General features: G+C 36.2%; 2 protein-coding genes across 17 annotated transcripts in view; one reads left to right on the top strand and one right to left on the bottom strand.

The window, feature by feature from the left end:
- The window catches only part of LOC129791567 (rap guanine nucleotide exchange factor 4), a 110125-nt gene that overhangs the window by 70143 nt on the left and 27500 nt on the right, over nt 1-12482 (top strand). For 8 of the 16 annotated variants that reach the window (XM_055829786.1, XM_055829785.1, XM_055829783.1 and 5 more), the window contains exons 2-3: nt 1617-1829; nt 5660-5806. In XM_055829786.1, coding sequence (XP_055685761.1) covers nt 1776-1829; nt 5660-5806 — 201 coding nt within the window. In that variant the 5' untranslated portion in view covers nt 1617-1775. Of the gene's footprint in view, nt 1-475; nt 988-1522; nt 1830-5659; nt 5807-12482 lie in introns of those variants that run through there. The other 8 variants (XM_055829782.1, XM_055829781.1, XM_055829772.1 and 5 more) reach the window with 3 other exon arrangements.
- Nucleotides 1-12482, bottom strand: part of LOC129791558 (trifunctional purine biosynthetic protein adenosine-3) — a 1078967-nt gene that overhangs the window by 1062550 nt on the left and 3935 nt on the right. The window lies entirely within an intron of this gene.

Here is a 12482-nt window from a genome sequence, read left to right as displayed (position 1 = left end):
ATTATTCAGCCAAAAATTCTAGATGCTTACTTTCCAACGTTTGATATTTTCTTTGAAAAAAAAAAGACGTTCTTTAACGTTTGACGTTTAGTTTCTAACGTTTATCCATATTTTCTAAGTTTAAAGATTTTTTTATATTCCTGCGTTTGGTCTTTTCTAGACGTTTATATTGTTTTTATTACGTTAAAAATTTTTAATGTTTGAAATTTCTAATATAACGTTTCTTTTTTTTTATTGTTTGATTTTATTTGTGTTAGCTAACGTTTGACATTTTTCTATGACATTTGACTTTTTCTCTAAAGTTCAATTATTTATTATAACCTTTGACGTTTCTTTACTAACATTTGGCTGTTACGTATTCAAACGTTTGACATTAATTTCCTAACTTTTGACGTTTATTCAAAAATTTAAGTTTTTCAACTCTTCTTATCTTAACTTTTTTTAAGGTGTTTAGACCTTGGCTTAGACATTGAAATACTTTCACAACTACCACTAAAATTATGTAGGTAGATATTGAGGCATATAATGATAAAGGACTTTATGCACAGAACTCTAGAGAAAATCATAGACTAGTTAAGCCTGCAATGTTCTTAATTTTTCTCTGAGTGCACATTTGTGATCAATACGATGGCAATGCGATTTCTTTTCACCTGATTTGCTTATACATGGTATACGGCAGTAAACGAACCGACAAGTGTCTCCCCATCTCTATAAATTGGATCTCTGTGAGAATTCCCTGGGCGGTTTGGAATTACCATTCAGAAGTGCAGTCAATATACTTTTTAACGGTCTCCCGCGAGACTCCCCGAGTGGATTGCGCCAAAAAGTCGCGTAGGTGTGCTAACAGACTTTATTGATTCCCATGGGGAGTCTCACGAGCTCGAGTTGAGTCGTCGGGTGCGAGAGATACCTCTTTTTACTTCTTCTTATCATCGAGTGCGGCACAAGTTTAATTTTATGTCAATAAGCTCTCCTCTTCCCTGTGAGGTAGGAAAATCCTTGTATGTAGTATTTGTCTCTCTGCTGCGAAAGTTAAGCAATGGGTACTATGGGGTGGATTATAAATTGACGTCACATCAAATATTTGCAAGTTTGAGATAAAACTCCATCATGGCATACAATTTAAATATCACGAAGAGATAAATCATGCATGGATGTTGAGTTATGTGGTCCAAAATGGAATTGAAGAAACATTTTTTTCACCCCACACTATGATCACCCCGGCGGAAATTTATTCTCGCATTTTTCACTGCGTGACCATTTATCTTTGCCACCGTGCCCTCCTGCGTCCCGACACTTTAATTGAGGACGATGGATGGGAAATGCGAGGGCAGGGGGAGACCTACGTGCTCCGGTCTCACCAGCAAAATTGTACACCATCGCACCGTGTATGCGTCGTGCTCAAGTGTTCGGGGCGTGATTTCATACGAATTCATCTTTCTCCTCTTGTCTTGTCACCAAATGAGAAATGGTCCAGCTTCTCCTAGTGAGAAGGGGTATCACTCCTTGTCACGTCTTATAGATGGGATTCACCTTTTCTTCCGCCACACTTCCACCTCATTATTGACGGCACTGCCTTGAAAAATGTCCCGACATTTATTTTTAATCTCCCAAAGTGAATCTGAATTGAATGCCAGCCAGATAAGTGAGACATATCCAATGTGCCAAAGGATGGATAGCGTCATCATTGAGGATATTGAGTGCGCGCTGGTGTGATTTGTGTGAAGGTTCCTCCTCCAGATGTGGAGGTGGGCAGACATTCTGTTTAACGGAAAATGTGGCCCAAGAAGGGTCTCTATCGCGTCGCAAGGAGCCACCGTCAGCTAGAGGTTTGTATAAATATAAACTCTCACCCACAATTATCAATATTGGTTTGTGATAGTGATGAAAACTTCCTTATCATCCCCTCGTTTATAGTTGGGGTTACTTTGAAAATTCTTGTGTAGAGTTGCTGAGAAAATTTTCAAAAATTCCGTCAATGAAAAATCAACGAAGAATTTAGAAAACTAAATTTATTTACTTCTTTCCAATTTTACTAAATTTACCATCAAACGTACAAGAAGAAATTGCAAAAATGTTAAAAGAGTCACCAAGAATTTTTCAATTGACCTCCCTTTTCGGGAAATCGTGCGGAAAGTAGAGCAAATACACAGTGGAAGAGATAAGACAAATTTTGCAATATATAGGAAAAGAGAAGCTGTATGGGTAAACTCTCAATAAATATCCACTCTTCACCCCATTTTCCGTCCGAATATTTTTAAAGGATGAAATTTAGAATATCGAGAAGATTATAAATTTTCTTCAGACCCGTTCGGGATGGAATAAAGTGAATTTATGATTTTCCTGTATACACCCCAGACAATGAGATTTCCATGCAGAAACCCCCTCGTACCCCCGAGGAACTCTGCAAAAATTCATGGCAAGGATGTACTGTGAGGCAAGGATACGTGGTGGGGGGATGTAGTTAATAATATCGATGAATTTAAATTTTTATAGCTTCTCTATGTGAAACAAGCAATTTATTTTGCCAATTCCATGCATTCACGTAATACGTATTTGCAAATAAATTGTGCACAAACAGAAAATCCTCGCGTTTGCGAGTTTACATAAAACTCCAAAAGCTAATCAACGCTCGTGGATCAATAAGTTTAAAAAAAATGTTTGATGTGTGTTGTACGCAATGAGAAAATCGAAAGGAATAAGAAGTCTCTCTCGGTGGATTTGTTGAGTGAAAGTTGACAAAATTGAAATCTTTTTCACCCACAATGTACTTGACAGTTTGAATTCAACAGTTTTTTTTTCCTCCCGCGGGGATTCCGTGGTTGGTACATGTGACGGATAAAGCTCCTTGTCAAACAATTGTGTGTTCCAACTTGGGGGGAGGCAAACAAGGACAACGGGAGGGGCTGTAAAGCCCGGCGGGTAATGGACATTAATGGAGATATTTCGAGAATGGAGAAAAGCTCCTTTACGCGCTAAAACCCTCATTGAGTGAGATCCTTCAAAATCCAACTGAAGACAGCGAAATATTCAAGTGGAAATTGAGGAAAACACTCATTAGTTGCTAAAGAAGCTGCCTCCACTGTAATCAGAATTATTGCCAATTATTTTCACTTGCGTGGGCCACAGCGGGCGCGTGCTTGAAATTTAAGTCACAAACAGTTTATTTTTTGTGTGAGCCGAAATGCATTTCGGGCTGAGCAAACAGAGATTATGCAATACTAATTTTTTAAATGAATTTCTGGTACTTGAAGAAAATTCATAGAAGAAATTAGAAAATACAGAAAATCATTTTTCTTTATAATTTAGCAAAGAAATGGTACATTTTTCGATATTTCTTTAACTGATTTAAAAACTCTTAAAAAACAGTTTTTTTAAATTTTATTTTGAATCTGTAATTTAAAAAAAAAAGTGATGAAATACCTGCATAATGAGAAAGACATTTTATGCTCTCTTGCCGAAATGATGTCATGAGAAGCTTAAGAAATGAAGAAATTTGTTTCTGAAGCTTAAAACAAATTATCTCTTTTTATTTATTTTTTCATTAACGAATTTTTTGTTTTAATTAATATCTAAGATAAATGTTGAGCTTTAATTGAATAATCAATGGGGATGTTGAATATATTTTTCAAATCCTCTTATTTAACTCTAACTGACTTATTTTAATTAAAAGACTTTTTCAATTTCATTCTCGTTAAACATAAAAAGACAAAAAAGAACCATTATGACGTAGTTCTTTACATTTTCAGGCAAATATTTGCGGAATTTTCACAGTTTATCGTACTTAAGTCACTTAAGTACTTAAGATTAAAAGTTCCTTTTGTTAATTTCTTTTTCATTGCTTTACTTAATTAAGTACGTGCGTGTGTCCTCAATTGAAGGATTTTCCCATACAGAAACTAATAAACTCCTTTAAAAAAATGAAATAAAATTAATTTTACCCGCCTCTTTGGCTCATACGCCTCTCAGCCTTTTCGAAACATCTTAATTGACTCGTTTGGTATGATATTTAAAGTAGAATTATGACAACTGCTTGCAATTTAGCTCCTAAATGTGAATGTTCTCATCTTGGAACATTTCAACAAGATAATCTGATGAGTAAGAGGGAGAGAAAAAGAGCAGAGATTTCCCCTTGACATCAATTTTCTCCCAAATAAAATATCTCTTGGCAAATACTCCAAAAAGGTGGTTGAACAAATGAGAAGAAAATGGTTTCCATCGTGCCCAAAAGATGGGATTTTCTTTTCCTTAAATGCAACAAACCCCGGTGATACGATGAAAATCTCCTAAAAACCTCATATATTTGCTATTTGTGAATTGTTTGAGCACGATCCCTGCGGGCAAATATTTCTCACATGGAGAAGGGTTCTTTTTTGAAAAATGTATCAACATAAGGGATGGAAAGTTATTTCATACTACCCCCTCGACAAACAAAAGGGGATCTTCCTGGGAGGAAAATAATACTGACTTTATTTGACTGCAAATGATTTCGTTCACGTCATACCCGCACCAGATGGTCCCTCTCAAACCACGTCTCTTGGGAGCAATTCATCTTGGTCCTTTTTTGGCACAGTGGTGGATACCACCTCTCCCCCTTTTTGGGCATTTACAATATTGATAAAAGTTCCACACCGAAGGGTGGTGGGTGGCTTTTTGCGTGCCAAAACCACCAAATGGATCGATTTAGTTGATGGGAAATGTTTGTGCGGGGAAGGGAGAAGAAATCTGAAAGAGATTCGGTTGGCTAATTACAACAAAGTCCTACCCTGCACCTTTGTCTTGGTCGTAGAGACCAATTTTGGGGTTAATCTCATAAAGCTTGATAGCAATTTATCTTAATAGACTGGAAAGATAATCCGATTCTATCTCATTCATCAGGCCACAATGAATGACTTATCGTACTTTTCAATCAACTTTCTCTCTCGTGGAAAATTCTTACGAGGGCAGATGTCTCAAAAACACCCCCCACACTGTGTTGAGAAAATTTTCCCAAATTGAAATCTTTGATGAATTGAGACATTTTTGCGATGAAGTGTGAGGAAACTTTCTGCCATGACTTCCCGGAAAATCGCCTGTGAAATTTTTGAAAACAATAACTGGCCATTCCAGAGTGATAATAAAAATTAATCTGGCTGAGTAATCAGAAAACTATGGAAGCCACGGAACTTTCCCAAAAATAAAACATTGCTGCAGTATTTTCGCAAAACAAGTACCATTAAAGCATAAAAGTTCCGTTTATATAGACATTTAGTGTACATGTAGCAGTAAATAGTCAAAAGTTGGTCTACCACTTTAATCAAATATTTGTCACTCATCCCGTATCAAGTTTATGTTTTGACAACATACCCGTTGAGATTAACTCTCATTCATTTTTCATGTTCCCCCCAGAGCTTGGATGTTATGTTACTCTAAAATTCTCTCCGCTACCTTGAGCCATTCAAGCAATTAATTCACACGGGTGCTCATGGTGCGCATATTTTAATTGCCACTTGAAGATGAAATTTCTCACAGTCTTGTGCGCAAAATGACACGGACTTATCCACACGTTATGCATTTGGCGGAGAGAGATGGTGTACTTATAATAATAATTTATATATGCTAAGACTAAAGCTCTTTGCGAATGGTTTTTCTCATGAAAGCTTTTCCTTTTTCCATCCAGCTGCCTGTGACGCTATGCAATCTCGGTGTGGGTGCAACATTTGGCGAATCAGTTCTGCACGACCTACCTCGAGACAGTACCGTCGTTACAAAGACTACGTGTGAGCTTCTGCGTGTCGAGCAGCAGGATTTTCGTCTCATCTGGGAGGTGAGTCATATGGTTTGGTCGTATATACTGGAAAAATACCAATTCACATCCATTTGGTGGTTGTCAGCAGAAAATTTTCCTCAAAGACTCTTTGAGCTTTTCTCCTATATATAGTTTTTGCATTTGCATTACAAGAACTTGGAGCCGAAAGAGTCTGAAAACTGAAAAGCATATGAGAATTATTACTGCCTTGACTGCTTTGAAGAATTTTATTAATTCTTTGTATAGAAAATTCGGCATATGTACTTGCTACTCGATCCTTATGAAAAGCATGAAAATCTGTATTTTTCTTTGACATTTTACTCACTGAACAACATACATTTTCACCCCAAAAACTTTAATTCAAAACACAAATTCACAAATTCAGAGATATTTCCATAAAATTATATACATTTGGGGAGCTTTGAGAGAATTTTTGAGCTTTGAAACCTTCAAAAGGAAAGAAAATTGAAATTTTCCAACAAAGTTAATCAAATACACGTGCGTGTAAAATTATTTAAACATAAATTGCATAAAGTCTGCTTCGCCGGTTAAGCTCCCACCTCCCTTGTTGGTGAGTTATAAATTTGTGTTGGGTTCCACTTGAGGAGCTGTGAATAAATATAAGGGGGTTGATGTGCAGATATGTGGAATGTTTAGGATGAATTAACCCTGACGACAGAGTCAAGGGATTCCCTTTCGGTTAGCATGAGGGCATTGAATGTCAGAAATTAAATGAGCATCTCCAATAATGTGCAACCTGTTGAGTAAATTGGATGAGAAGTTTGGCTGGTCTGCCAAACTAACGAAGCATACAAATAATTTTTACCCCAAAAATCACAAGACCCTGACCTATAGAAGGTACACACAGAAAATGACAAATCATGTACCGTAAGATGGGGTGTTTTGGGATACGCGGGGTGTTTTGGGATTTATTTTTAGAGGTATTTTTAAGGCTAATTTGTAAGAAAAAATGATTTGATTTTTAGGGCAACCTTAGCTAAAATTTTCCGGGGAGTTCGAAAATGGCAACTATTTTCATCCCCCTCCACCCCCACCCCCCCAAAAATACCGTTTTTTAGACAATTCGTTCAAAAATAGGCTTGTGGGGTATCTAATGAAAGCTCTTGAAATTGTAAACCAATTTTAAGTGATTCTAAGCAAAGTTTAAACCTGGTTTAAGCTTGGTTTATGTCTGGTTTACGTCTGGTTTCAAGTTTTTTATGTGTGGTATCAAATGAAAGCAATCTTAATTTCCTTAAATTCTAAATTAATTTTAGATAAATAAACATAAAAATTTTAAACTGGTTTAAGCCTGGTTAATCTTTGGTTTAAAGTTTTTTTTATGTGGGGTGTTAAATGAAAGCTCTAATAATTCCCTTAATTTCTAAGTCAATTTTAAAAAACTAAAGACAAAAAAACAATTAGGGTCTGGCTTAGATTTCATTGGTTTGTTTTTAAATATATTCTGGTGTTTGTGTGTGTACACAAAGTCAATCAACGCGTCCAGTTATAAGAGTTGATGTCCCATAACGTGTGGAAGTTGCGATTTGTAAGCAGCATTGTATTAGTAGGCAAGATTCGGCAATTTGAAGGAAGAAATGGGCATAACTATGGTTGTATTTGTTGGCATATAAAACTTAGAGGCAAATCATCTTCATCACTTAAGTCAGGTTTTCGGCTGCATCCAGCTGTAGGAATTTTTGGAGGTTTTTGGGATTTCATTTTTCTTGTATTCCCCAACTTGAGGCTTCCTTTTTCCTTCTTCTCTGGCTTCGACTCTTCCTTCTTAACCTTCTTCAGAACTTCTACATCTTTTGCAGAAATGCTCTTTCCTGGCGGAACGTTGAGTTTCCTCTTTCGTTGCGTTCGTGTCTCTGTCACCTTCAATCTGGTATTTTCCAAAAAGGACATAAAAACATCTGTGACCACAGAAGTTATGGAATCACTGCTGTTGACATAGGATGGAAGTCGTCTCAAAACGACATTTCGGTCTAAAGGGTAAAGCCCAGTTTTTCTAAAACCGGATTTTAAGTTTTCGGGCATCGAAGACAAGGCAGTCATTAGTTCCTTAAGGAGGTAAGGGAACCTCTCTTTTGGGATTGTTGAAGCCCGGTGAGAAGATTGAAGCTTCCAACATTGCAGAATGGATTTCCACTTGTATTTCACAGAGCGAAATACAGCGACATCTAGAGGTTGCAACATGTGTGTAGAATTTGGAGGAAGAGCTATGAATTTGATATTATGCTCCTCACACTGCTTGAGAACTTCCAAGCTAATATGGGAGCTCAAATTATCTCCAATCATAACTTTTACACCCTCTTGGGCTTTAAGAATGGGTAGCATGAGGGTTGTAAACCAGTCTTCGAAGACTTTACCATCAAACCAACCGGAGTTGCTACGGTTGTAGCGACAATCTTCTGGTCCTCCTTCGACCCATGAATCCCACATTTGTTCGGATTTGTAATTAACATACAGGGGAGCAAGAACACCTTCAGCGTTTCCGCAAAACATAATTGATATGTTGCTCTTTGACGAATTGCGGATTTCCTCTGGATATTTCGTGCCTCTTCTTGTGATAACTTTGCGACTTCCAGGGTCGTCAGACAAGTTAGTTTCGTCGTAGTTCCATATATTGGATGGAGGGACATCTGCGAGCTGACTTTCAATGTGATTAAAATAATTGTTTATTGTATCCTCATTGTTTGCAGCTCTAGCGTAGCTGATACTTTTTGAGGTTCTCTCAGAAAGCACAGATTTATGACGCTTCAAGAAATTAGCAGCCCAGTCGGGCCCGGGAATATTATTTTTGAAATAATGAACAGATCTTCCGATCCGATCTAAATACATTTTAGCCACGCATCGCAAATCAAATTTTGTCACTGGAAACCCGTATGTTGACATAGTCACGGCATATCCCACAAACATTTTTTCTTCTTCGTATGAAAATGCCATACAATTTTTACGTGTTTTCACAATGCCGGCTTTTAAATCTTTCAATTTTTTCCAAATCGTATTCTTGGGAATCCGAAATCTAAAAGTTGTTGGATTTAAAAGAAAAAAATTAAAAAGTGGAACAATCACTGTTCGAAAAAGAAAAAAAAAGCTTCACGGGAACAAGAAAGGGTTGTCAACAATTGCATTAAAAATTACACCACTAGGTAGATATTAAATATGAACCAAATCAAAGGTGTTCAAATTTTTTTCACATATTTCCGTTGAACATTTTATTAAATGCAATAATTTTTGTCATTTTTTATGGTAGGTGCGTACAAAAATCATTAAATTCGGGAGATAAATACACTTTAACACACAGGATACACACTCAATGAAATTACCTCTCTGCAGCCTTAACAAGAGTCAGCTCTTTTCTCTGAACCAAATCGATAGCTTCTTGCATATGATTGTCACTGTAATTCTTATAAACACGCGATCCAATCACTTTCTTATATTGTCGTGGCATGGTGAAGATTACGAATAAATAAATTCAGAAAAATACCCTCTTTGTAAAATAAAGTTGAAATTTTCTGGCAAACGAAAATTAACAGAACTAACGGAGACTCTTTATTGGCCACCAGGTCAAAGTTTTGTAAATAATAAATTTAATCCAATTGTTGCTCAAAATTAGGCTTCAATATTTCAATTTATTTTTGGCAATGTAACATCAAAGGGTATCCCTACTTGAATTCATCCTAGTCAGTATTTTTTAGAGCCTTATATTATATGACATTGCAAATAAATGAAGCAGATTTAAGCCCTTTTTTGTCTTTAGTTTTTTAAAATTGACTTAGAAATTAAGGGAATTATTAGAGCTTTCATTTAACACCCCACATAAAAAAAACTTTAAACCAAAGATTAACCAGGCTTAAACCAGTTTAAAATTTTTATGTTTATTTATCTAAAATTAATTTAGAATTTAAGGAAATTAAGATTGCTTTCATTTGATACCACACATAAAAAACTTGAAACCAGACGTAAACCAGACATAAACCAAGCTTAAACCAGGTTTAAACTTTGCTTAGAATCACTTAAAATTGGTTTACAATTTCAAGAGCTTTCATTAGATACCCCACAAGCCTATTTTTGAACGAATTGTCTAAAAAACGGTATTTTTGGGGGGGTGGGGGTGGAGGGGGATGAAAATAGTTGCCATTTTCGAACTCCCCGGAAAATTTTAGCTAAGGTTGCCCTAAAAATCAAATCATTTTTTCTTACAAATTAGCCTTAAAAATACCTCTAAAAATAAATCCCAAAACACCCCGCGTATCCCAAAACACCCCATCTTACGGTAATTGATTTTATTCCTTTGCCTCCTTCACAAATTTCCGTCATTCATGGGGATTCTCTATATATCCTTTCTGACCCTTCCGTTAGACTTTATGTACGTACAACATACATACATATCTCAATGAATCGTACATGAAACGATTTGCTGGTTAATTGAATTTACAATTTCAAATTGATTTTGACTTTTTTACGGCCATTCAGTTTTTTTTCACCTTGATCGAATGTTAAATTGAAGGACGTGATTTCAAATTGATGAATTCACCACGATTCTTCGGGAATAAAATGCAAAAAATAAATGACGAGAAGTTGCACCGAAAATGGCATAAAAGGGTATATAAAATAGAGCAATGAATGATGAAGTATATTTAATTAAATTACTCCACCTGAAGTAATTTGATTGACAGACCCTCACAAAAGGTTCGTTTAGCTCCTTTTAGCTGTAAGGCTAATCATATGAAAAGGAGTTTCCCGCGAAAAAGCTCCCACGCCTGCATGCTCGCCGGCAGAGATTGAATTTCAGATACACACGCGCAATTTATTCCTCTCGAGTTGACTGACTTCTCACATCAATTACATTTCGTCACGACAAGAACCTCATTCACCCCCAGAAAGTACACAAAACACACACTCACATGAATAAAGGGGGGGTGCCTCATGGGAGGTGGTGGCGTCTTTTGGGGAATTATAAGAAAGAAATCCCTCAAGTGAAAATTTTACATGAAAAGATCCTGTCAGAAGTTTCTGCGGAGACAAAGACGAATTTAATAAACGCTAAAATTGCAAGTATCCTCAAACTTTTCGCATGATTCGTCACCCAAAATACGTCACTTGCAGACTTTTGCTAAAGCAAATAATTTCACCTCCATCTGCATGCCATATTTTGCCATTCATTCAAATGCAAATTCTCTCAAATTTACTAGCAAAGGAAACTTGGAAAAAAAGAGTTGATTATCGGTATTTAAATATTTGAATGATTTGAATGTTGATTTTATATATATGTATGTTTTCTTTAAAGAAAAATGTACTTTCTTAATAAAATATTTTTGCTTGAAGATTTTCCAAGAGACAGTGTTATATTTTTGCTTAAATAAATTATTCAGATTCAATCATGGCAAGAAATTCATCCAGAATCAAAAATAGTTTTGCTGCACATGCCCATGGAATGGCATGTTTATGCTGAATTATTAAAATTCATGGGAACTATATGTTTCGACCTTTTCAATTGAGAACAACGAAATAGAAATTCATACATCATGTACACACATGTGGTATAACGAGGTATACATTTTTAATATTAAATTTTCGCGGAAAATTCATTTTAATTAAATCTAACGTTATGTACACTTTGGGAAATTCTATGTAGTTTATTCTTTCCGTTTCAAGCTAGTCCAAAAAATCATAATTCCGGGTTTTCGCTCAAAATTGTCAGAGCTTTCTCAATGATTGAAAATAATCATGTATCATCTAGGCTTGCAAATTCTCAACGAGATATATAGCTTTTCATTGCAAAAAAAAAGGAGGATACTTGACTACATTTTATGGTATGAAAAATTCATGTCGTTTGTCGCTCACTATGGAGGAACGAATGAAGTGGAGAACTTCATCTTGTATGTAGATTGAGGGAGAAAAAAACCGAGCAAAATATTCAGTGTTGTGGAAGAAAATGGGTATAGAAATAGGTGGTGTGGAAAATGCTGCTTATTGGAATAAAAATTTTCCACTATGCTAGACGCTGATGTGATTATCTTCCACATTAGCGAGCTCATTTGCCACGGCATTCCTGATGTGTATACATGCACAACATAGAGGGGAACATATACAAGGAATGGGACAGTTGTAAGGGTGGAATGTAGCGTATAAGTGGGTTTTGAAATATTCCAGGCTTTTCTCTCTATAGGCGCGTAAAAGAAAATTCTCAATGTGTGAGAATTCTCGTCATGAGGGGGGAGAGAAGGTAAACTTCATTATGAGGCATTTTCCTCAACATATATTTATCTGACGCAATTCCATGGCAATTTAGGTGGTAGAGCGCCTGATTAGCAGAAACATTAAAATCTCAGTGAAAAGGGGATGTGAATTTATTGTTCTCCAGCAATTGTTATCCACGTGGGAGCTTTCCCTCTATTATGTATCCATTCTAGACAATATGCCTAAGGTACAAGCATTTATGATGAATTTTATGATGTATCCCTCCACCCCCAATTTTCCTTCGCGTAACCAAAAACATACATAGCAAAATGTCTGAAAATAGAGAGACAAATCCCAAAATGCAGGGAGAAAAAGAAAATTATTTCATGTGGGAACACGGTGGGCAAATTGAGCTTTTTGATGTGTGCTCAGGTGAGAGATACAATCAGTCAGCAGTACAGGGTGAAAGCTCCGAGATATGGCAAGAGAATCTCACACAGCA

The sequence above is a fragment of the Lutzomyia longipalpis genome, chromosome 3, assembly GCF_024334085.1.
Source record: "Lutzomyia longipalpis isolate SR_M1_2022 chromosome 3, ASM2433408v1".
NCBI classification, from domain to species: domain Eukaryota; kingdom Metazoa; phylum Arthropoda; class Insecta; order Diptera; family Psychodidae; genus Lutzomyia; species Lutzomyia longipalpis.
The sequence above is the reverse complement of the archived record's forward strand: the minus strand, read 5'-3'. Positions and strand labels throughout refer to the sequence as shown.